Source organism: Apus apus, chromosome 5 (assembly GCF_020740795.1).
Source record: "Apus apus isolate bApuApu2 chromosome 5, bApuApu2.pri.cur, whole genome shotgun sequence".
In the NCBI taxonomy this organism is placed as follows: Eukaryota; Metazoa; Chordata; class Aves; order Apodiformes; family Apodidae; genus Apus; species Apus apus.
This window is the reverse complement of record NC_067286.1, coordinates 19,513,351-19,539,779: the sequence shown is the minus strand read 5'-3', so window position 1 is coordinate 19,539,779 and position 26,429 is coordinate 19,513,351. Positions and strand designations below refer to the sequence as shown.

General features: G+C 40.1%; 1 protein-coding gene across 12 annotated transcripts in view; it reads right to left on the bottom strand.

The window, feature by feature from the left end:
- Positions 1–26,429, bottom strand: part of PPP6R3 (protein phosphatase 6 regulatory subunit 3) — a 103,947-nt gene that overhangs the window by 45,823 nt on the left and 31,695 nt on the right. For 7 of the 12 annotated variants that reach the window (XR_007889580.1, XM_051620258.1, XM_051620249.1 and 4 more), the window contains 10 exons: positions 23,045–23,197; positions 22,463–22,527; positions 19,914–20,029; positions 19,458–19,543; positions 9,410–9,496; positions 6,847–6,944; positions 4,760–4,814; positions 3,929–4,059; positions 2,790–2,908; positions 1,262–1,415 (listed from right to left, as the gene is read on the bottom strand). Coding sequence is in view for 11 of the 12 variants with exons in the window: in XM_051620258.1 (XP_051476218.1) it covers positions 1,262–1,415; positions 2,790–2,908; positions 3,929–4,059; positions 4,760–4,814; positions 6,847–6,944; positions 9,410–9,496; positions 19,458–19,543; positions 19,914–20,029; positions 22,463–22,527; positions 23,045–23,197 (1,064 nt within the window). In the remaining variant the exon portion in view is untranslated. Of the gene's footprint in view, positions 1–1,261; positions 1,416–2,045; positions 2,170–2,789; positions 2,909–3,928; positions 4,060–4,759; positions 4,815–6,846; positions 6,945–9,409; positions 9,497–19,457; positions 19,544–19,913; positions 20,030–22,462; positions 22,528–23,044; positions 23,198–26,429 lie in introns of those variants that run through there. The other 5 variants (XM_051620259.1, XM_051620256.1, XM_051620257.1 and 2 more) reach the window with 3 other exon arrangements.

The window sequence follows — 26,429 nt, the reverse complement described above, 5'->3', positions numbered from 1 at the left end:
ATTATAAGTAGCAGAAGACGTGACCCTGGTAAATAAAGCGTGTAAGTATCACTGCCTCCTTGTAGCATTTCCCACATTTTTAACTGACTTTCTAAATGCACTCTTTAAAACTTTAAAGATGGTTATCTTCTGAGACTGCCAACACAATTCTCATCATTCTCTTGGAAAGTGATTTTACTGCTTGATCATATATACAGTATGGCTACAAGTTTTTTATTCTGAAAAAACTCAAAAGACAAGATTTGGCTATTTGAAATACTTCTCACCATTCATAATGTCTTTTCTGTCCACTAATATGGCATCTCCAAGCCTTCATTGTAATTTTTTCACAACCCCAAGAAGCTGTGGATTCCCCCTCCCTGAAAGTGTTCAAGGGCAGGCTGGACAGGACTTTGAGCAACCTGGACTAGTGGAAGGTGTCCATGCCCATGGAAAGGGGGTTGGAACTACATGACCTTTAAGGTCCTTCCAACCCAAACCAGTCTATCATTTTCTAAACCCGCATCAACTTACCTGTCTCAGGTATGCAAAAATACACTGTTTTATGTTGGAAAAATCATACTGCTATACGTGAAGCTTCTTAATGCCCAGATGGATAATTGAGAGCTAGATGTATAAAACAAAGAGTCTTCTGACTAGAGAAAAAAATTAGTTCTTGACTACTGGGCATCTCAAAATGTACATCTATGTGATTAGGTACTTACAAAAGAGAATTCAGTTATTTTTTATGTAGAGTTTAAGTCAAGAAAGAAAAGTTTATCTTGGACATTCTCTAAATAGTGCAGAACTGCCTAACCTAGGTACCACAGCTGTACAATCAAGCAATTAAAAAAAACAAACCAACCAACAAAAAACCAACAAACCACAACCTAAGCAAAAACCCCAAACCTATCTGGTTCATAACATCAATAAAACAGACTCATCTTACACATTTTATGACCTTCATGTTTAACAGTTCAAGTTCAACCTCTCACTGGCTTCAGTCTACGCTAAAAAAAAATTAAGGAAAAAACTCACAGCTCAAATTCTAAAACAATGACAAAACAGAATCCACCAATCCTACAAAAGCCTGCTATAAGGTAGATCATACCATTATAACACATACTATTACAACACACAGGGCCTTTTGGATACTATGTACTTGGAGATTTCACCAGAACACTAACAACGCAGGCTCAGGTAGAAGGCTGACAACCCAAGGAAACCAAAAGGTAACTGTCATTGCATCTAGTAGTAAAGAACTTGTCACTAACATGATTACCTTAAAGAGGATGGAAACTCTGAAAAGGAGGCCCAACCAGTTTCTTTTGCTGGCATAGGTTCTTCTGTACTCCACACATCAGACTCAACAGAATGCAGACTGGCACCATGTGCAGTCTCCATGGGTACATCTAAGTTAGCTGACCAATTTGGTGCTGAAAAATCAAGTTCATCAGGAAGAAATTTAAATAAAGAACGTAAGTGCACACATACCTAACACAGTCTCTACATGTGCATTCCGAAAAGAGCAGCATAATTCATAACTACAATTTAAAGCACATGCAGAAAAATCCTCTATATACTGCTTAAAAAATGAATGCATTCTCTAGAAGTTATATTCTGCTAATAAGGCAGCATTTTAAAAACAGTATACTGCTAAAAAGCAATGTAGCTTATCTGAAGAACAAAACCAATAAGCCATACCAGATCACAAGTATAATCCCACTTTATTCTTTAAATGGACATCAATATATCTTATCATTTTTCAAAACTAATTTCTATAATAATAAAAAAATATCTTAAGAGTTTTCACCCCTTTTTCAGTTTCTTGTGCTCAATTTCTTGAACACAGAAAATGATCACGTCAACTTAGGAATGGTCAGACACTAAATTTCTCATGCACTAACACCACTACTAAGTTTCAGAAAAGTTTAAGGCTTTTTACAATGTAAAGTATTTATTGGGATTTAAAATTTCTTAGCAACTGTGACTTAACAGCATCTAATTTAGGATAGGTCAAAATACTTCACCTACCCAATGGAAACATGTTTTTCATTAACACTTACATACAAAAAAACAGGCTCAAAAGGAAGCTCTGACTAGCAATTAGAAATTCCAACCCAGGCAGAAATGGGAGGAGACCCACATGGATCAAAACTTGTTTGACACACAGATGCCAACGACACCAATCTGACAAAAGAAGAGAAAACCCTTAACTTATCCTTCTATTTTAATTTAATTCCTTACAGACTAGATAAACACAGGGCTTGTACCTACAGATATTGCCAGTTTAACTAAAGCCAGTTTAGTCTACTTTGACTTGAATGTGAAAACTTAAGCTAAATACATCAGTTAGGTTTCCACATAAGAGTCTACTGATGTACATCGTTCTTTCACACGTGAAACCAGACCAACGCAAATTCAATTGGCTTCTGTAGGATGTCTTTTAAAAGAGCACTGTTAGATGAAAATTTGATCTGAAAAGCTTCCAGTAAAAATAATTGTATTTTAGGTTCAAATATTAAGAACTTTCTAGTTTTGCAAGCATTCAAGGTGCACAAATTACTACATTTCATTCTTTCCTTCCTAATTCCTCCTCCTTTTGTTCCTCTTGAAGAGCAGAAACATGAATTTTTGAGAGACTAAGTAACTTGACTCAAAATACATAAGGAATTCAAAGTTCCCAACATTTGCATATTGCGAAAGATTAAGCTAGTTGGAACAGTAAACAAGGAAAACTCCTATAAAATAAGACTGTTAGATCTAACACTTTCCTATAACTCAAAGCAGCTGGAAGAAAAACTACATACGTTCACTTAAGTCTACTTCCATTTTGTCCTCTGTATTGGTGTGTGATTCAAACAAGTCTTGTTTTGTTCCATCCTCCTCTTCAGAATCTGTACTTTCTTCACTGTCTGTACTGCCCGAACTTCAAATGCAAAGAGATAATTTACATTTTGTGTTTAGTATCAGACCCAGTGCACAATTCAATTCTAGACAGTTTGAGGCTAAAGTGAATTACAACAGCTGTAATTTCTGACACATTAGCTGAGGTATAATTTGTTAGCTGCTAGCATTCCCCTCATTACTCCTGCCACGCAAAAGGGAACAGAAAAGGAAAGTCAGGAATCAGATCTATGTACCGAGACTGATGGTCAATTTGGTGTCTTTACATTAAACGAAATATCTGAAATACAAAACTCTCTTCAACACCAATCTATCAGAACAGAATTTATTAAATTTAAATCTCCCCAACTGTATTCCAGTTCATCCTCTTCAATTACATACATATGTTAAATCCTGTGGGTATCTTACTCTTCCTAGTAAACGCAACTAACACAAAAAAGCAATGTGAGAAGGTAAGGATGCCTCTGAAACCATAACCACATCATCATTAAGACAGAATAATTGGTTTTGTACAGATGGTATTAGCAACATGCATTTTCATGGTTGCAAGTGAAGAAGAGATCAGGTTTGTGACTCAGACCATAAGAAGGTAAAAAATCCAAGGCTACCCTGGGACAGAATTCAGTAGATACCAAGGGAAGCTGCACAGCTCTCAGTTTTGGGCACCAGCTGCTCCATCCCCTAAATGCAGCTTCCTACACAGTTTTGTCCACACCAGTGCAGGTATTGTAAGGAGGATAGCAAGGTCTACAGGAGTGGAGCTGGACTGCCTTATCCAATGCAAGAATGGCTGAACAAGTTTAAAAGCAGAGGGAAAGAATAAACAGCAGGAAAAAAACAATTTACAAAAGAAGTGCAGGAAGAGCTGAACCTGCAGCTGTTTCCATCTTCTGCAAATTATGCCTCTCAGACTAAAGCCACCTCTCTAACCATTTCTTCAACGAATGAAAATACTTAGTTATACTGGACAGCCTGTACTAACAACCAGCCTGAACCAAAATACATGCTCACTATACTTTGGATGAAAAGCACATTTTTTTACCTGGAACGCCTCTGGGACTCTGGTGCAAATGAAATATGTTTTTCTTCCCAAATGTCCTCTTCATCAGAACCGCCATCATCAAACTGCTGTATCCGCTCCTTACAGCATGCCTCAAACAAAGCTATGTTGCCCTAAATAAATAAATTTAAAAAAAAATATCTCTGTATTTGTGAGTCATCGTGCTACTTACATTACTAATTATTCTGGAAATATATTAATATTCTGAAGAAAAACTTAAACCAGTGGGGAAAGACATATTTCTCTAAAATAAGCAGAAAAACAGAATAAAGTGACAACTTAAAGCTTGTCAAGAAAATATTCAGTGGTGCTTGTTTTACCCATCTAATAACAAGTTGAGTGGACCATAAAAAAACAGCTAAGAGTTCACATGATGTTTAAGAACAGCATGCAGGAATGACACTGAAGAGCTTTTCTGATAACCAGGCCAGCAAATATTGCAGCTTTATTTAATGTAGTGGGGTTCACTTCAACTCAACTGACAAACATCTAGGGTTAAAGCTTCCACCTTTACTTTCCTGTTGCCACAAGTAGTTTCTACCCATAAACCACAAGTATAAAAGTAGCCACAAATCAGATCAAAGCCTGTTCTTAAACTTGGCAATAAAAATAAGAAGTAATTCTGTTTAATATTGATCCCAAAGAATACGAGTGTCTTCCAATTTGAAAATCTCATGATACAGGAACAAGGTAGGGTAGTTATATTCCAAAGATTACACAAAGGAGCAAATAAAAACCACCACCAAAACTCTGAGGTCACACCAAAGTTCAAAAGACAGTGATTTTTTTGATAGCACAGGAACACATACTTACACTTTCATTTGTATTGAGTGTAAAGTTGATGTCTGAGACCCGATCAAAAGAAACACTAGATAAAAAACAATAAAACAAGATGTTGCATTATAAGATGAAGACATTTAATTTTCTCTTAGTTTTCTCTGAAAATATAATATTGAGGACAAAGTGGTTTCCAATATAGAACAGTCAAATTCCACATTGAGGATGCCTGTCATTTTTCTAACTGTGAAATATTTTAAACAAAAACACTAAACAATGTCATCTCTACCCTATAGTTAGCTGTGAAGATGCAACAAGCCTAAGAAGGTATAACTGAAATGATATATGAAAATCTCAAAGACAGTACTGTTACACACTGGAATAAAAAGCAGGCCTAAAAAGTGCCTAGTCTGACTACGATTATCCATTATATAGCTCAAAATCCTCCAAAGATCTGCGTAAGCAGTTCTTTTATCTTTTAACTGATTTCACCACTCTGTAAGACCTTTTCAATAGGAAGACAGAAAGTGAAAAATGTTAATATCAACTTCTGCTTCCTAAAGAAGAAAAATAGTATCTATTTTTATGAACCAATCACTCAAGTTATTTTTTTTCCAAATCAAACATTAAATATTAGGATTTTCACCTCTTCACATATTAAGCTACTGAGCAGTTTCACTAAAGTAATTACAAACATGCCTTAGACTAAAAATTATATTAGGCAAAGTAAATCTCTAGAGGAAGCATCAAGAAACAGATGAGGAAAAGATGGGAAATACTACCAGATTTTTCAGAAGAGTTAATGTGTTCTCTAGACACATACAGCAGTGCATTCAGCATGTACTGCACTCTTCCTCTAATATTCATTGCATTACAAAGTATGGAACAGGGTAAGTAGTCTGAAGGAACTGAATTTTAAGTGTGACTGAATTGCTGTGCAAGTTACCATCTGAATTACTATAGAATATTAAGCAGGTAATTTAAGCTGCAATTGATTCTTGCACAAAAGGCATAACTTTAATATAATTTTATCTATGGCTTAATTCAACTCTTAAATACATCAGTGTACCTATCACCAATCTTGAGACATGCTAAGACTAACACCATATGCTACCAAATGCATTTAAAGGAGTAAAGTAATTCCAATTCTTATCTGTGTCAAAATCCACTTGCACCTAACAAAGTTGCAGTATCCCAGGTTGCTTCCTCTCCCATCATATCTTAATCTCAACAGATTAGGTGGTGTAAAAAGACAGCAATACTTCTTAGATGGCACATGCAAGCTTCACCCAATCATCACCTACTAAACACGTCTTAGAGAAGAACACTGAGACTTTTTATTGTATATTACCCTTCTAGAAACCATCTTCAAGTAACGCGCTTTTTTTAACCCTTATCTGCATGTTCTTGTATTCCAAACCATGAATTCTTACAAAAATCAAGATCAGCTCTATTTTCAGCAAGAGCTCCCATTCCTTCCATTTCCCACTACAGCATCAGTTTACTTAAAACTGAAGAAAGAGATCAGTTTTTGTTTGGATTTTTTCACCTGACCAAGATGGTTGTAATTTCTTCATCACTTACTCTATTGGTAGAAATCAGTCTTAACTGCCTTGAACCTGAAAACAGAGATATTTACGACACCCTCCTTTATCATCCCCTACAGAAAAGTATGCTCGCTGATGTGTTGTTCCTGTTATCTTCTCTAGGAAAACGTAAAAGTGGAGCTATTAATCTGGTCAGGTACACAGATTCAGCACAGAAAAAAAAAAAAATCACTTTGAGGCTTAGAAAAAGTGCCTCCAAAAATTCCATGACACAGGACAGACACAGGTTTCAAAAGCATACTTATAATTTGGTTGTTTAGTAGCAAGCACTGGGTTCTCATGTTGATACAACCAGGAGGTAAGAAACGGAAGGAAGATAAGCTGTTGCTTTCCTCTGTAAACTGTTCGGGAAGGCTTCTACCAAGGCATACATATGGTACAAAAAGACAGGACTGACTGGCAACTGCCTTATGTAAGTAAAGGCTTGTATTAGAAACTGTAAAAACACAGCCAAATACACCAGAAGAAATGCAACTCCTAAGATTATATTCAAAGCCAGTATAATGTTATACTCACTTGCCAATGTCATCTTGATCAGCAAACTTCTCATCGTTGAAGCCGAACTGGTCAATAAAATTGGACGTCATTTGTTGCATCTGATAATCAGAAAAGGCCTGGCAACCCCAGGACCAACGACAGTGATATAATGATTCTAATAATACTCTAAATCCTATTTGCCCATTTTGCTCCAAAGAAATAAAGATGTCTCTAACGTAAACATAAAGGACAGAAAAACTACACATCTACTTACATTTACTGACTTGAAAACCAGTCTAATAGCAGATCTCAGTAAGAAAGTTGGATCTCTAGTTTAACCACCTTTAATCAGCACCTTTCCAAATGCACCCCAAGGAAAGAGTAAAACAACACCATACACTACAGAAAAGAAAAAGCTGTATTTGTTCAAAAAACCATGAAGTTATAGATTTTAAGAACCAGAAAAGTACATTATATGAATATGCTAAAGCATAGCTGCATATTTATCATGTAGTTATCACTAGAAATATCTGTCTCAGGCACACACACCAGCAGCATCTATTCGACACCTAGAAGGGAACATATTAATGCAGTGTCCCGGACTCAATTGACATTATGGTACACATGGGCATTTTCCTCTATCCATAACAATAGTTTTTGTCCTTTATTTCCCAGGACTGTAATTAAACTATCACACATTCTCTAGGAAACTTTAATAGCATTATTTCTGTATGTAAAGTCAGTTGATGCTAAAATATTCTAGGAAATACAGCTGTCACATCAAATCTTATGGTTTCTTGCCCAGGTAGCCAAAAGGACACAACATACAGACAAAAGCCTTTGATGAAGGAGGAAAAGCTGAATAAAGTGAGTATCGAAAGAAAACAAAAGAATGCTAAAAAACCAGTTTGGATTAGGGCATTATGAAAACCAGAGGAAAAAGATCTGCAAGAATGAAGTACAGAGCAAGATACTGAGAAGAGCTGAGAATGGGTCTGAAAAACCCAGGTGACTGGTAGGGTCACTGTGCTAAGCCAGAAGCCAGGCCAAAGCAAGAACTCTCTTACATTTTACATTTTGACTGTAAATTTTGAAAACTGACAGTTCTGAAAAACTTTAGGATTTCACACTAAAACAATTAGTATATCAACATTACACAGGTAGACAATTGATTACTGACTGTCCTCCCTATAAAATAATTACTTTACAATGGTTACTGAGGTCTCCTTTCCTGTTAAGTATTTTCACTATCATGGATATCAAAAAGCACACGACTGAAATTAATTAGTAAATTACATGCATGGGAAGAAAAAAACCTCAATGTAATGAAACAGATTTTTCTGTTTTACAGAAGATGCAACCATTAAGAACATCACCACCAAGATCAGCTAGTTAAGAAACTAGCATGAAATCTTACCACACCATCAAAATTGTCTACTACAAGTATACAAAATACAGTTATAAACTGCTAGTGTGTCTCATACCCTTGACAGTTCTATCCTATTCTCCCATATATTTTGATTATGCTTAAAGGAGGCAAAAAGTGGTACTAAGCTGGTAGAGAATAGAACAATAATGCTTTCCTAAAGTAAAAGTTTCCAGAGGCACAGCAAGACAGCACATTAAATACTGCTGACATGAGAAACCTTACAAAAAACCCAGTATTAGGTGATGGAACACTTTTCCAAGTATGTCAGTTTTGAAGTGTTATTCAGAAACTTCTATAAAAATTGTTTCTGAGAAAAAAGGGTGAGGGGGAAGGGAAGGAGGGGATCTTCCCTTCTGGAAGAAAGGGTCTTAATTAGAAGAAAACATCATCGAACAATATTTGGATGCCAGAAGAAAAGTCGTAGCAGATGTAATTTCACACAGGCAGAAGTTAAATTTGACAAAAATAAACCAAAGATTGATAGTTTCCTTGGTATTTTTCTTCCTTATCCTGTTTCTCATGTGTCCACTTATATTTTGCAAATTTATCTCCCATCTCCTCCTTTAGCTATTGGTCTAGGGTCTATAAAGTGAAAGATGTTTCAGTTGCTAGATACAACCTGTCACAAGAACATACTTAGCTCTTAATTTATATTGTTGTGACAGCTGCAGAGTTTGACATTTTGACAGAAACTAAAAGCATATAACAAATAAAAAATCCTTTTCTCATCAAAATAAAGGTAAACATTTTAAACAAGTAAAAATTAGCAAAACCAAACAGAATTCTCCATTTGCTTTCACAGCAATTCATCCTTTCCTAAAACCAAAATTAGAAGCCACCATTTTAAACACTTACTTTTAGTATGAACTAAAGTTTTTACTAAGCTGTCAGGATATGCCACATAAAATGAATAATGAGCAGGAAACTGCATACAAAGCATGATCACAGACTAACTGGAAGGCACACAGAGATATTGTGACTTCTGTTAAAAAATCTACCTCTGGGTTTGATAAAACACTTGAGTGCATGGCACACAGATATGTCTAAGTTTTATTTCAGACTTTCTAGATTTGTATTTGCTTGTGACAGAAATACAAACTGCACTGCTTTTTAAAAATTTCTGTTTATTTTTACAGAAAGAGCAACTTACACTACTAAAAGAATTAAACTCACCTGCTGTAAAGAAGAATCCTGTGAGAAACCAGTTTCTTTGAAGTCAATTTCATCATCGCTGGAAGAATGAATGTGGCAGGTAGTAACCTATACAAAGAATTCAGTCATTTGCATGGTATGTGACAGCCACTCAAGTATACTCACACTACCTGGCTGAATTATCGGTTCCATATCTAAACAATATATTATTTTTAGTTTTTCTAACTGTTATACCACATAAAACAGTCCCTGCAATATTTCAATAGCATAAATATTAGATAAATAGCATAAATATTAGATACCCCCAAGAAAGCCAAAGCTTTTAACTACTTCAGAATTACTATTTAACATTTTAAAAAGCCAGTCCTATAGCTGACAATTATCTAAAACAAAAAAACAAAATGAGAAAACTTATATCTTCTTTGAACTACACAAAATATATTGAATAGAAAGTAAATTAGTAGTCACCAAAAAATGCTAGATTCTTCCCCTTTCTTATATATAAAGTATAAAAAAATTAAAGAAAACTGTCTTGGGTATCTACAGTACAGTAAATACAAAAGAATTAAACCAGAAATTTCTAAGTGATGTGTACTTGCAGAAACAAACACGGGAGTTGTTGCCATAGCAACCACTATTTTAAACATTACCCTTGAAAGCAAAGATTTTTTTTATGCTCTAAAACAGAAGCATGGTTTGTTCATTGTGAAACAGGGAATGGTTTGTTCATTGACACTGCTATCTAAGTAACATGTCTTTGGAAGTAGCCATCTTCAATCAGAAAAGCACTCCAGAAGTAATTTTAGCCGGGACTGCAATTAGTTGAAGTAACAGTAGCAACAGCAGACCCTCAAAACATACACTATGAAGGTTCACTAGTATAAAGCAAATTCACAGATGATTAAATATGTACTGCACTATAATGTATTGTATTATTCTACACACACCTAGAACACCGTGTTACAAATTCTCAAGTGGAGTCAAGTGGTTCATGGATTCTTCATCTTCTGAAGAAAATAAAATTGTAAAAAAGGAGTACTGAAACACATAAAAGGTTTCATACAAGACAGATGCCCTTCTATGAACCCACAAGCATCACAGGACAATGCTACAGTCAGGACACATGAACAAGAGATACATGCAGTTGTATATGGGTTTTTACATGTTTTTTCTTGGTTAATATAACACATTCTAAAAAATAACTGGAAGAGCTTTACACTTGCACATATACCATTCAACCCTGCACTGCAATTTGCATACTAGAAGCACCCTGACTTCAAGTTAGTGAGTTTCTGAAGGAAATCTGACATGTCAACACTAAAACTGTCAATAAGTGAAGTGCACCAAATTATCTCTGGGCTTTTTTGTGTCTGGAGAACTGTTATACTGAATGACAAACCAAGTCCATTGAAGGTCAGTGCTCAGTGAATGTTTCTAAAAGTATTCTTGCTAAGTTGGTCCATTTGAAAGTAATACAGCTTTCCATACCACTAAGCTGCCCTAGATACCACCCCACCTTCTGCAGGCACATTTTGAGAGGAAAGGAATTAATATACCTACTCCTTCTACAATGGCAACTTGTTGGGAGAAAGATACAAAGCCAAGAAAAGCTGTTTACTTAAATTTAGTTACTATTGACTAACAAGGTAAACCCCAGTAGAAATCCTGCCTGTACTGATGCAACACAATCAAGCTCAGGACTCTTGGCTAGACAGTGTCTTCTCCCCTAAACTCACACTTTGGGAACCAACAGGATATAAGGCTTCAGATACACAAGTTACTTGTATTCTGACAGCTGCAGCAGCTGAAACATTAACCTGAAAGAAGAAACTAGCATTAAGAAGAAGGACCAAGCAGATGAGACCCTCTGCAGACAGACAGTAGTAGCTTCTCCTAAGCCCTGGTCCTTGTGAGAGACTTCCACCACCCCAGTATCTGTTGGAGGGACAATACAGTAGGGCATAAGCAGTCCAGGAGGCTTCTGGAGTGTTTTTCTGCAAGTGACAGTGGAAGCAATGAGAAGAGGTGCTATGCTGGACCTTATTCTCACAAACAAGGAGGAGCTGGTCAGAAATGTGGGGCTCAAGGGCAGCCTTGGCTGCAGTGATTGTGAAATGGTGGAGTTCAAGATCCTTAGGGCAGCAAGGACAGTGCACAACAAGTTCACTACTCTGGACTTCAGGAGAGCAGACCTTAGCCTCTTCAGGGACCTGCTTGGTACAGTACTGCGGGATAAAACCCAGGAGGAAAAAGGAGTCCAAGAAAGCTGGTTAATATGCAAGGATCACCTCCTACAAGCTCAAGAGCGCTCCATCTCAACAAAGAAGTTGGGCAAAAATGCCAGGAGGCATGGTGGAGGCACCACAGATGAACAAGGACAAACTCACACACAAAAGGAAACCTACAGAGGATGGAAGAACTCAGAATATGCCTCATTCTTCATGGGCAAGTGCTCAAACCACACAGCCCAAGTCAAAAAAAGGCAAAGGCAGGGACTAGGACTATGAAAAACCACCCACTGTAGAAGATGAGGTTTGAGACCACATAAGGAACCTGAAGGTGCACAAATCCACAGGAACTGATGAGATCCAACCACGTTTCTGAGGGAACCAGTGGATGAAGACACAAAACCACTTTCCATCATAACTGAGAAATTGTGACAGTCTGGTGAAGTTCCCACTGACTGGAAAGGTGGAAACAACCCCCACTTTCAAAAAGGGAAAAAAAACTCAGGAACTACAGGCCAGTCAGTCTCACTTCTATGCCTGGGGAGATCATGGGTGTCCTGAAGGATAAGGCGCAAGGAAAATAAGGAAGTGATTTGTGACAGCCAACATGGCTTCATGGCCTGACAGATTGATTGCTTTTTACAATGGGGTCACTGCCAGTGGACAAGGGGAGAGCAACCAACATCATCTACCTGGATTTGTGTAAACTGTTTGACACCAACACTTGTTCCACACAACATCCTGGTCTCTAAATTGGGAAGTTATGGATTTGATGGATGGACCATTTGGTGGATAGATGGTCTCAGTCAAGAGTTGTGATCGAAAGCATGATGTCTAAATGCAGATCAGTGACGAGTGGAGTTCCTCAAGAGTTGGTACTGGGGCCGGTAGTATTTCTTTGTTGGCAACATGGACAGAGGAATTGAGTGCACCCTTAGCAAGTCTGCTGATGACACCACACTGTGTGGTGCAGTTGAAATTCTGGAGAAAAGGGATGCCATCCAGAGGAACCTTGACAGGCTTGAGGGGCATCCACGACAACTTCATGAAGTTTAGTAAGGTCAAGTGCAAGGTTCTGCACCTGGGTCAGCTCGACCCCAGGCACATACACAGGCTGGACAGAGAATGGATTGAGAGCAGTCTGAGAAGGACTTTGGGTGTCAGTTGATGAGAAGCTCAACATGATCTGACAATAGGCACTTGCAGCCCAGAAAGCCAACCATATCCTGGGCAGCATTAAAATCGTGGCCAAGCAGGTCAAGAGAGGTGATTCTCCCTCTCTACTCTGCTCTCATGAGACCCCACCTGTAATACTGTGTTCAGCTCTGGGGACCTCAACAGTGGAAGGATGTGCAGCTGTTGAAGAGAGTTCAGAGGAAGGCCACAAAGATGATTAGAGGGCTGGAGCAGCTCTCCTATGAAGACAGGCTGAGAGTCAGGGTTGTTCAGCCTGGAGATGAAAAGGCTCTAGAGCAACTTCATAGCAGCTTTCCAGTGCCTGAAGGGGGCCTACAGGAGGACTGGGGAGAGACTTTTTACAAGGGCATGCAGTGAAAGGACAAAGGGGAATGATTTTAAACTGAAAGAAGGTAGATGTAGATTATGTATTAGGAAGAAATTATTTTCGGTGAGGGTGGCAAGACATTCACATAGGTTGTCCAGAGAAGTTGTGGATGCCTTCCCCCAGAAATGTTCAAGGCCAAGTTGAATGGAGCTTTGTGTAACCTGGTCTTGCAGGGGGGTTAGCACTAGTTGATCTTTAAGGTCCATCCAACCCAAACCATTCTATGATTCAACAGTTACTTCACTCAAATAAATGGCAGAAAGGAATGGTAATGAACACTGCAAATTCTACCTAGCAGTTGTTTACCTAAGAAAGCTCCTAACTGCTCAAACCTGTTGCTTCTAACACTAATGCACAGCACAGGCACTTTTAGCAAATAATTCATTCTAATGCATTGCATTTGTTCCTCATTTCCATGTAATATCGAGAAGGATTTTCCTCAATAGAAAGGAACTACATAATGATTTTTAGGATAACCATACAAAATTTTTCCCGTAGACTTACTTTTTGATTTAGGGTAGATATATTCTTCTCATCTAGTCTTTAAGTATACCTAGTATTGAAAGGATGCCATAAAGTGACAACAGAAATCTCTTGTACAAACCTAGTATTACAAGTATTATACCATTCTTCTGTACCAATACCATGAACGCAACTTCCTAAAGATAAAACTAACAATGATTTCACATTTGCTTAATCTTCAGCTAGGCAAGTGCTATGATTTGAGAGTACCCAGCAGATTTTTGAGAGCTGTAAGAGGAACTAGAGAGAGGGGGGTTTTTAGGACTACAAATGACCTGGGAGGGTTGGAGCAGAGAAGGGTCAGTATTTCCTCCCACTTCATGCCACACTCTACAAAAGCCAGGAGAACAGGAAACTCAGGCCATTTTCCCTGCACCTTTCTTCCTTTCTGTTGGTGCTGCTCAGAGGTTCTTCAGCTCATCACATACTCTCCAGAAATCAACTCTATCAAGTGCAGTGAGGAGCCATGGACCTCTCTCCTGAGTCAGCCTTGCCGCAAGGGCCTCCCACGCACCTACTCCTGCAACCATGGAGATGAGTTTTGTATATATCTGTATATAATTTTATGTATCTATTCCTCACCTCATGTGTTACTCCCTTTTTCTGTGCTACAGTAAACTTGTTCCAGTTTTCAATTTTCAACCTTTTGGTCCTCTCTTCCTTATTCCTCTTATCTTCCCAGTTTGTCCTGACCACTAAACTGGGACAGTAAGCTTAGTGAAGTACTGCCACCTTCTACATGGAGGTGGAACTGTGGAAAAGTCAGCAGTGGAAATACAAACTATTTGCAAAGTCTGAAGTGTTTTGAGGAAACAGAGAGAGTTCTGCTACATGCTAAGTCTGCAGTTAATTTTTTTAGAAAATGTAACAAGAACCTGTTTGAAAGAATGAAAAGCCTAAAAAGGGAGAAAGATAATGACCAGCATAAAACGTTGATATATTTATAATCAATATCCCTGGTGTAAACAACTGAAAACTAAGTCTCATGGCATGGTGTGGGAAACTGCTCTTTTCTTCCCCACATAAGTCTAAACAAAATGCCTTTTAAGCCAGCAAAGGCCTCTCCTGATTATTCCCAGCTAACGGACTAAAACAGACTTGCTTCTCAAGGACAACTGAACCCAAAACAACAGATGTGGTCTGGGACAGAAAGGATGACCGACAAGCCATCCTGTGCCACTGGTAGTCACCACCCTAACTTGGGGCTCATGGACGCTCATTGGCTCTGGACAGTGACACTGACTGGACAGGCAGGTCACGGAGGTATAAAAGGCGGCGAGGGCAGCAGGTGGGCCCTTCCCTCCTCCCTGAGGCTTATTCGGACGCTTTCCGCGTGGGACAGCCCCCTGCCACGGACACTGGTGCTGGGACCCTGCCTGCCTGCCCCGGGTCCAGCCTGAGCCTCAGCGCCGAGCGTGCCGGGGTTCCGAGCCCTGGGGTCGGGGCCGGAGCCCCCTCCCCGTGTTGCTGCCAGTTGAGGGGAATCCACCGGGCGCTGCACCCGCTGCCAAGAGGCTGCCCCTCCGACACCACGGACCTGCCGTCCTGCCTTCCGAGACAGGGCCACCGACTGGGCCACCGACCACTGCTGTTCCCTCCTCCCTTTGGTCCTTAACCCTCTCCCTTAAAAGTACAGGACCTTTTGCATTGCCTCCCTAAAGGACACTTTCTCACTATATACATACTTATAACTCTGGTAGCCATTCACATTTGCATTTTCCCTAAACATCATCCCTCAGTTTGTGTTAACCCTTAATAAACCGATTAGTTTGTGGAGTAAACCTTGGTATTAGACAACTGAGCGTAGTGCGGGGGTGCTTTCTAACTACCACCCTGAAATAACGTCCCGCGGTGGCCGTTCCTCCGTGAGAGGCGAGTGCCATGTGTGACCCTCGGTCTTATTCAAAAACCCCTCCACATCAGAGTGGGGGGAGTCGCAAAAGTATCCTGACAGCTGGTAGTCCCCCAGTACCAGTACACATGGGATCACAGGGCCACATACCTTGTTCCATCATAATGAAAGAGCTCTATTTGTTGAGCACCAAATGACTGAAGCAGTGAAAGCACTCACAAGATCAGTTATTTCCATAACCTTCACACAACTAACTTATTTATGGTGCTGTTTTGGCTGGGATAGAGTTAATTTTCTTCATAGTAGCTACTATAGGGCTATGGTTTTGATCTGTGCTGAAAACAACGTTGCTAACACAGGGATGTTTTCATCACTGCTGAGAAGTACTTCCACAGAATCAAGGACTTTTCTGCTTCTCACCCCACCCCACCAGTGAGCAGGCTGGAGATGCACAAGTTGAGAGGGGACGCAGCTGGGAAAGCTGACAACCAAGTGACCAAAGGGATATCCCATACCATATGGCATCACACTCAGCATATAAAGATGAGAGGAGGGGGGACTTTTGGAGTGATGGCATGTGATAGAGCCCTTGCTTTTCTTGGCTGAAAATCTGCCTGCCAACAGAAGGTAGTGAATTAATTCCTTATTTTGGTTTGCTTGTGTGCTTGTCTTTTGCTTTACTTATTAAACTGTCTTTTCCTTATCTCAACCACAGGTGTTCTCAATTTTACCATTCCAATTCTCTCCCCCATACCACCAGTGGGGAGTAAGCAAGTGGCTGTGTGTTGCTGCTCATGGTTAAACCGCACTATTTACATGCTTTTCATGAGCTTCATATCGTAAGATTATGTGTACACAAAGAGCAGATCATCTGAGCTTAGTAAAGTAAGTTGACTAAAGATTAAGTAACAGTAAACCACGGTTCTGTCATTCAGGTCAGGAACTGTGTGCTTAACCATGATATCACCCATGACTAGATTCTGCTCAACTGGTTGCTTAGGAAAGGAAAACTTTGAACCAGTAAGTCTACTCATCTACCCAGCTATACAAATGAAGCTATTGCAAGATTCCCATTAAAATATTAATTATATGGCTCTGGTTGAAAACAAAAGAATTACCAGTTCCATAGCTCAGAACCTATATGTAGTTATTGACACAAGTAGCTGGAAAGATTGGTTGTGCTGCTGAGAGAAAGAACCTGATGGTGCGAAAGTCTATAGGGCCTCATGGGGTTTATTCACAGGTCCTGAGGGAGATGGTGGATGCAGTTGCTAAGCCTCTATCATACTTGAGAAGTCATGGCAGTCTGGTGAGGTTCCCATCAATGAGAAAAAAGGTAACATAGCCCCTCAGGGAACTACAGGCTGGTCAGTCTCATCTCTGTGCCCAACAAGATGGGCATGCACCCATGCGTGCTGAGGGAGCTGGCAGAAGTCCTTGCTAGACTGCTTTCCATCGTCTTTGAAAAGTCCTGGAAAAACAGGAGAGGTGTCTGAGGACTGGAGAAAAGCTAATGCCACTCCAGTCTTCAAGAAGGACAAGAAACCGGACCCAGGTAACTCCAGTCTGGTCAGCCTCACTTCTATCCCTGGAAAGATGATAGAGCAGCTTATGCTGGAGGTCATCTCTAAGCACATGGCAGAAAAGAAGGTTATCTTGAATAGCCAGCATGGATTCACCAAATGGAAATCATGTCTGACTAATCCAATAGCCTTCTATGATGGTGTGACAGAATGGATAGATGCAGGGAGAACAGTGGATGCTGTCTTCCTTGGCTTTAGCAAGGCTTTTGACACTGTCTCCCATAACATCTTTGTGGATAAGCTCAGGAAGTGAGTTAGAAGAGTGAACAGTGAGATGGATCAAGAACAGGCTAAACAGTAGAGCCCAGAGGGTTGTGATCAACGGTGCAGGATCTAGTTGGAGACCTGTGACTAATGGAATAACCCAGTGGTCAATACTGGGCCCAGTCTTACTCAGTGTCTTCCTCAGTGACCTGGATGAAGGGACCGAGTGTATCCTCAGCAAGTCTGCTGATGATATGGAGCTGGGAGGATTGGCTGATACACCCGAAGGCTGTGCAGCCATTCAGCAAGATTTGGACAGACTGGAGAGCTGGGCAAAGATGAACATAATGAGGTTTAACGAGAATAAGTGTAGACTCCTACACCTGGGGAGAAAAAACACCATGCACAGATTAGGGGATGACCTGCTAGAAAGCAGCCCCATGGAGAAGCGCCTTGGGGTCCTGGTGGACAACATGTTATCCATGGGACAGCAGTGAGCCTTTGCGGCCAAGAGAGCCAGAAGTATCCTGGGATGCATCAAGAACAGTGTGGCCAGCAGATTGAGGGAGGTTCTCCTCCCCCTCTACTCTGTCCTAGTAAGACCACATCTGGAGTACTGTGTCCACTTCTGGGGTCCCCAGTTCAAGAGGGATAGAGATACGCTGGAAAGAGTCCAAAGGGCTTAGAGGATGATTAAGGGACTGGAACATCTGTCATATAAGGAAAGGCTAAGGGACCTGGGGCTGTTTAGTCTTAAGAGAAGACCAAGAGGGAACCTTATTAACATCTACAAATATCTGAAGGGTGGATGTCAAGAATGGGCCAGTCTCTTTTAAGTGGTACCCTGTGACAGGATGAGGGGTAACAGCATCAAGTTACAACACAGGAAGTTCCACCTCAACACACAGGAAAACTTCTTTACCTTTAAGGTGATGGAGCACTGGAACAGGCTGTCCAGAGTGGTTGTGGAGTCTCCTTCTCTGGAGACTTTCAAGACCCACCTGGATGCACTCCTGTGTGATCTGCCCTAGGTGTTCCTGCTGCAGCATGGGGGGTTGGACTCGATCTTCAGAGGTCCCTTCCAACTCTTATGATCATTCTATAATTCTTACAGAACAAATCCTCATGGAAAATCTACTAGGGCACACGGAAAATAAGGTGATTGGTGACAGCCAACATGGCTTCATTAAGGGCAAATCATGACTGACCAATTCAGTGGCCTTCTGCAACAAGGCTACAGAGACGGCGGACAGTGGAAGAGTAACTGACATTATCTACCTGAATGTGTGCAAAGCATTTAACTGTCCCACCCAACATCCTGGTCTCCAAACTGACAAGACATGGATTTGACAGATGGACCACTCAGTGGATAAGTAATTGCCTGGATGGCCACACCCAGGGAATTGTGGTCAATGGTTCAGTGGTAGCGGATGAGAAGCTTGACGTGAGCCTCCAGTGTGCACTCGTGCAGCCCAGAAGGCCAACTGCATCCTATGCTGCATCAAAAGATGCATGGCCAGCACCGTGAGGGAGGCGATTCTGTCCCTCTACTCTCGTGAGACTGCACTTCTGTACAGTTCTGGAGCCCTCCACATAGGAAAGACATGAAGCTGTTGGAAAGGGTCCAGAGGAGGGCCACAAAGATGATCAAAGGTCTGGAGCACCTCTCCTATGAAAACAGGCTGAGAGAGTTGAGGCTATTCAGCCTGGAGAAGAGAAGGCACTAAGGAGGCCTTCCAGTACCTGAAGTGGGCCTACAGGAAAGCTGGAGCTGCTTTTCATCAGAGAGGATAATGATAGAAAAAGAGGTAATGGTTTTTAAATGAAAGAGGGTAGATTTAGGTTAGACATTAGGAAGAAATTATTCACCATGAGGCTAGTAAGGTGCTGGAATAGGCTGCCCGGGGAAGCTGTGGATGCCCCCACCCTGGAGGTGTTTAAGGCCAGGCTGGATGAGGCCTTGTGCAGCCTGGTCTAGCAGCAGGTGTCCACATTCATAGCAGGAGGTTGGAACCTGATGATCTTTAAGGTCCCTTCCAACCTTAACCATTCTATGATCCTATGAAACTGGGGGCCAAACAGCAGCAATTCTGATACCATACCCATTCATACTTACCAGGTCAACGGTATTCCTCTTGTTAGTTTCTCCTAAAGAGCTTGTGCAAAATGTCTCCCATCGTTCTCTGACCTCATCTGGAAGCTCTAGGGTAGGTAACAAAAAGAAATCCCAATGAAGTACTATTGACGATGGAGCATCACTTAATTTAATTGTCTTCTTCTGCTCTGTCAGCAATACTGCAAAGAATATACACATCTTCCTACATCCATAAGCACTACTTCATTTAGCAAACAAATCCAAATTAAGCAGGTCGGCATCTCTCTGCATTTATTTTAGGGAGCTTTAATACCATTAGAGAAAAAGACGTGTTTAAGGATGGCTCAATTTAAATTGAATGTGTAAGAATTAATAAATATTTTGGGTTTTTATTCAACAAGTGCCTTAATTCTGATTAATTTAATCAAAATTTGATAATGAAATCTATTAAGAAAAACTTAATACCATTAATATTACCTTTAATGAGCTGCTGGACTAGAGTACTGTTTGGCCCCTTGTCTGTACTGTGCACAATACAGTTTGCTATCCTTGTCAGATGACCCATATAGCCATGCCTTCTTCCTCCTTCAGCCCTGCAAAATATAAAAGGAATTCAGCTGCCCACACTCAGAGGAACTGTGCTACTATGCTTTGTTATAGAATCAAGAGGTTACACAAGACAAGTAGTGAAGGGATTCTTAAGCAGAGGCACTGCATCCTAAAACCAAATATTCACAAAATTAATCAAGAATTTAAGATACCAACTGGTTAACTACATTGAACCAGTTTAGAAGGCTTAAGAAGCATGTAAGCTACCAAGCAGGAAGAGCGGAATAGCTGAACAGATTATTTCTGCTTTCATGTTTGTGTGTTTAGAAAGAAAAATGTACAGGATTATCACGATAAAGATAAAACAAAACCTCAGTTTTTAGGACATTTCTGTTGCTGAGAGTATTTTTCAAAACTCTGATACACTGAACATTCTCTCAGACATTTGAGTCTGTGACCAAACCATAAAATACTAGAGTATGCTCTAGTATCAAAGAGGTTCCTTAACCTTAACAGTTAGCATGCAGAGCTGGAATGGTATGACCACATGAAATTTAAATTTAGGATTATGAATTTCCTGAAGTTTCATATGCACTTAAATACCATTCCTAAAGGTACAATTACAAGGGAGTTAGAGTATTTTTTAATGTGACAGAACTGCTTCATAGAAATAGTAATTTTTAAGTAGTTCTTAGAGTAGTGCTTTGAGTTGCTATGATAAGCTGGAGTCTTTCTAAATCTGACCAAAGAGCTAAAGAGAGAGCTCCAACTTGGACTGAATTTCTAGTATTTAGCTGTAAGCTAAATAGACTTGTGCTGTGCCAGTGTTTTAAGATTTTGTGCTTTTTAAACTTAAAAAAAAAAATTAAGACAAACCCATTCAACTGGCTACACAAGCCTTTTATGAACCTTACTGAAAGCTCTCTAACATGTCAGCAATTCCAAAAGTAGCTGATGTTATGCTAACACAAGTCACATTACCTGATTTTCCATCAACATCATCTAATAAAAGAAGTGACTGATATTTTACGTCAATACAAGATGTCATGAATGAAACATCATCACACTGTTTACAGGAACATCTTGAGAGTCCTGCCTTATTTCCTTGACTTCAAAACAAGCAACATACGATAATGGCAAAGGTTATAATTTCTAATAGAGGATATACCATGGGAGTGCTTGTATTTGACAAGCTGGACTGACTTGTCTTTGCCTAGCCAAAAAGCCTAGAATATGATTGCAGCTTCTGTTAACAAATGCTTATTAATCCCTGTGAATCAAATAGCTTTTTACTACGACAGATTTTCACCAGGAGAAAGCAGTCACCCTCAATCTTTCAAGGCTGTTTTAAATAACATTTTCTGACAGAACACAAAAGCACTGAAAAAAATCCCTTTCCTGAAACAGCTAAGCTTAAGATAATCTAAAGCTTTTTAAGACTTATCTTTAACATTTGGAGTCATACCGGTACAAAATTGGATAAAGGAGTGTATTACAACTGTTTGCTCATTTCTAGCAAATAAATTCTTTCCAGATAAAAGCACAAGAACATTCTTATCCAACCAATAGTTTTAGGTTGGACCTGTGGAAAGAACTTTCCACACTTTTCTCCAATGAGAGTCTAATGCTGATGAAATGGACAGTTCTCTATAATCTGAGGAGAATACAATATAAAATAAAAGACATTTGGAAAAGCATATATTCTACAGTTAAAGTCGCATTCCCTTTATTTGTACCACCCTCTTCCTCTACTTCAACATACTTATTTTCAGGTCAGTTACATTCACGTCAAATAGCAACAAGAATATTTTGGGGAGTAGAACTGTCTCAAATAATACATCAGCAAACGAGCAACATTATCCCAGTCAACTAATTCAGTATTTTGACAAGTTGGACTTAGCATTTATTGGTTTAGTATCTCCTGAGCCAAACTTAAGCCTTCAGAGAGCTGTTCTACCACCTCAGATGAAGACTAAGGGTTATTTTTCCTGCTATGAGCACAGTTTCAGACAACATTAGCTACTTGAATCTTCCATCCTTTCACAAAAACGTATTTTTAGAAGGTATTGCATTGCTGAGGTCTTGGCTTCTACTGCTTAGGAAAGTGTTGCTCCCTGATACATAATATGCTTTGATGTGTTCATAAATATTTTTCAATTGCTTGGAGAAAAGTATTTCCTGTCCTCTCAAAATTTACGGTATGTTTCTGTACTTAAAAGACAGACAGACAGACATTAAAACTCATAGCAGTATCTTATACATGGCAAGAATAACAAAACTGATGTGTTCTCAAATGGTATGGGGAAAAAGCATTTAAAATGTTACCAAAATTAGTATGAGAGAAAACTTTAATCCAAATGCTAACATACAAGTGGTTTTTTAACTGGTTCAGATAATTTATTAATTGGTCATACATTAATTTCACAATTCAACTCTTATGTAGACAATTGCAGGGAATAAGAAAACTAGTTACTCACTGTTTCTTCTCATTGATCTCCCATGCTTCAAGTATTCGTTCTATTAATTGGCACTTAAGAAAGAGCTATCAAAAAAACCAAAATATGCTTAGTAGCAGTAAGGTGGAATACTTAAGCATTTTACAGTTCATTTTAACACATACTAAAGGCTTACAAAATTACTAATTTCAGTTTCAGGATAAATACTTTGATTAAAGGGCTTACAGTTCAGGAACAACTGTAGATCCCAAACAGAAGCTTAAAAGCTAAATGTATGTTAATTCTATTTCTCTTTATAGCTGCTGAATAGTAGTAGCATAAAGCCATTGAAATGAAAATTTTAATTCTTAACAAGAAGGTTTCCCCTTACAGGAAAACAAACACTCACAGTTCTGCACACATGCTCACTTCAGAGCAGCAAAAATGTATTCTATGGCACCTTTCAGGTTTAACACCCTGATCTGACATTTTTGCAAAAAAACTCCAGAAAAATATTCCTGTTCATTCTATTAATAAAGTTTGGGTACACTTTATGTAAGTATAACTGTTACAGTAGACTAATGACAGGAAAATTCATTAGATTCCTCAAACCCCACAACTTACATGTTTCAGTAAGAGATTGTCCTCCCCAGTGGCATCCTGATCTGTAATTGTAACATTATCTGTGCTTTCAAGAGGACTTGCAAGAATCAATGCAATACAGATTTCTACTTGAGTATGCAAAAAGTTATTCCATGTATACTTGAAGAACATGTCCTGAAAAACAAATTCAACAAGATTTAGACAAAACAAGGTCTTTTAATTAAACATAATCAATCATCTCACTCCAGCAAGTCATGTGAATAGCTATACTGAAAAAAAATGTTCGATGTTTTACAAGAAGTATTATTGTGCAGGAGAACATATGACCTACAAAAATGTTATGTCTTGTGCTTGCTACTACCTGAACACAAGGACTGGAACAGAAAATCAGCTGTGACTGACTTCATACCAGAGGTAACCAATAACGAACTTTCAGAGAACAAAGACAGGGAGGAATGACAGGCCACACATTCTTTCTGCTAGCTGCAAGCCCAGAGAATCCCAGAATTAGAAGTTTTATTTATTTTAATATTTTGAGTTAACTTCACCTTTTAGCATTTACAATACTGTTTTAATGTGCTCCTCATTTTAGTGCAATTGCTTACAAAATCATATCTACCTGTTTTGAATCTGTCATCTACTAACTTCATTATTCTATTACAAAAGGCTACCTAATATAATCTAAATTCAGTTTAAGATTACTAAATGCCTTATGTGTGACACAGACAAATACTGAATTTGAGATAAACATTGTTCATTCTTAGTTCTCTACATTTTTCCTCTTCGACATCGGAAAGATTTTTCAAGCTTTATGTCTAGTTACTTCAAATTATTTCTTAATGCAAAACTCAAATTATCAGTGGTAAAGTGAAATTAGTTATGAAAATATGTGCAGTGATCCAAGAAGTTAGCAAACTGGAGCCCCTGGGAAACAGCCCTCAGGGACAAGGGAGCAGAAGAGAGATGGCAGATCTCTAAGGATGCTTTCTATAGAGTGCAAGAGATCTCAGTCCCCACACTTAAGAAATTGGGCAAGGAGGGCAAAAGATCAGTATGGCTGAGTCAAGACCTGCTGGTCAAACTAAAAAGGCAAGATGGAACTACACGGGCAGTGGAAGCAGGGACAGATAACCTGGGAAGAGTATAGGGATGTTGCCCAGTTATGTAGAGACAAGGTCAGGAAGGCCAAAGCACAGCTGAACTTGGCAAGGGAGAAAAAAAATGCAGTTAAGTAAATCAGAAAAAGAAGGTTACAGAAGAACAAGCAATAATGGTGAACCAGTAACAACAGACAAGGAGAAGGCCAAGGTTCTCAACAACTTTTTTGCCTCAGTCTTCACTGGCAACCTCACTGTCTCCTCATGGCTCTCAGGTTGATGGCCCAACACAAGCAAAAACAAGGTTTGTGACCATTTGAAGAATCTGAATATACACAAGTCCATAAGACCTGATGAGATGCATCCCAGAGTCCTGAAGGAACTGGCAGATGGCAGTTGCCAAGCCACTCTCCATATTTGAAAAGTTGTGGCAGTCAGGTGAAATCTCTAGTGACCAAAAGAAAGGAAACATTATGCCCATTTTTAAAAAGGGTAAAAAGGAGGACCCTGGAAATTACTGACCTGTCAGCCTCACCTCTATGCCTGAATCACAGAATGAATGACTTAGGTTGGAAAAGACCTTCAAGATGACAGTCCAACCATTAACCCTGCTCTACCATGTCCAGCACTAAGCCATATTCCCAAGCACAACAACTAGACTACTTTTAAACACATCCAGGGATGGTGACTCAACCACCTCCCTGGGCAGCATGTTCCCATGTCTGACAACCCTTCCAGTGAAAATAATTCTTCCTAATGTCTAGTCTAAACCTCCCCTGGCACAGACTGAGGCCATTTCCTCTTGTTCTATCACCAGTTACTTGTGAGAAGAGACCAGCATCTACCTCTTTACAAGTTCCTCTCAAGCAGTTGTAGAGGACTATGAGGCCTCCCCTCAAACTCCTTTTCTTCAGACTAAATAGCCCCAGTTCCCTCAGCCACACCTCATAAGGCTTGTTCTCAAGGCCCCTTACCAGCTTCATTGCCCTTTGTTGCTCCAGCCTGGGAAGATCATGGAACAGATCCTCCTAGAAGACATGCAAAGGCACATGGAAGACAGGGAGGTGATTCAGGGCAGCCAGCATGGCTTCACTAGGGGCAAATCAGGCCTGACCAACCTAGTGGCTTTCTACAGTGGAATGAATGCATCAGTGGACAAGGGAAAACCTATGATGTCATGTATCTGGACTTCTGCAAGGCCTTTGACATGGTCCCCCACAACATCCTTCTCTCTAAGTTCGAGAGATACGGGTTTGATGAGTACTCTGTTCAGTGGTAAGGAACTGGCTGCATGGTCACATCCAGAGGGTAGTGGTCAATGGTTTGATGTCCAAACGGAAAACAATGACAAGCAGTGTCCATCAGAGGTCCATACTGGGAGCAGTGCTGTTTAGTATCTTCATCAGCGATACTGACAGTGGCATTGAGAGCACCCTCAGCAAATGTGCCAATGGCACCAAGCTGGGTGGTGTGGTTGATATGCCAGAGGGACTGGGCCTCCACTTCTCTAGGCAACCCAATCCAGTGATCCACCTACCTCATATTAAATAACTTTTTCCTAATGTGCAGCCTAGATCTACCCTTTTCTAGCTTAAAACCATTACCCCTTGTTGTCCTGTCATTACATGCCCTAGTGGACAGGTCTTCCCCAGCCTTTTTCTAGGCCTCTTCCAGGTATTGGAAGGTTGCTATAAGTCCACCTGTAGTCTTCTCTTCTTCAGATTGAACAATGCCAACTCCCTCAGCCTGTCTTCATAAGAGACATGCTCCAGCCCTCTGATCGTTTTTGTTGCCCTCCTCTGGACATGCTCCAATAGGTCCACATCCTTCTTGTGTTGGGGGCTCCAGAGCTGTACACAGTACTCCATGTGAGGTCCCACCAGCGAAGAGTAGTGGAGCAGAATCACCTCTCTTGATCTGCTGGCCACATTTCTTTTGATGCAGCCCAGGATGCGGCTGGCCTTCTGAGCTGCTGTAGCACATTGGTGGCTCATGTCCAGCTTTTCATCCACTAGTACCCTCAGGTCTTTTTCCACAGGCTGCTCTCTAGCACGTCTTCCCCCAGTCTGTATTGATTGCCCCAGCCCAGGTGCAGGACCCTGCACTTGGCCTTTTGAACCTCATGAGGTTCACCTGGGCCCACTTCTCCAGCTTGTCCAGGTCCCTCTGGATGGCATCCTGTCCCTCTGGTGCATCTTGCTGGAGAGTAGCTCTGGGAAGAAGGACCTCAAGGTCCTGGTAGACAACAGGCTGACCATGAGACAACAACACGCCCTTGCAGCCAGGAAGGCCAATGGCTTCCTAGGGTG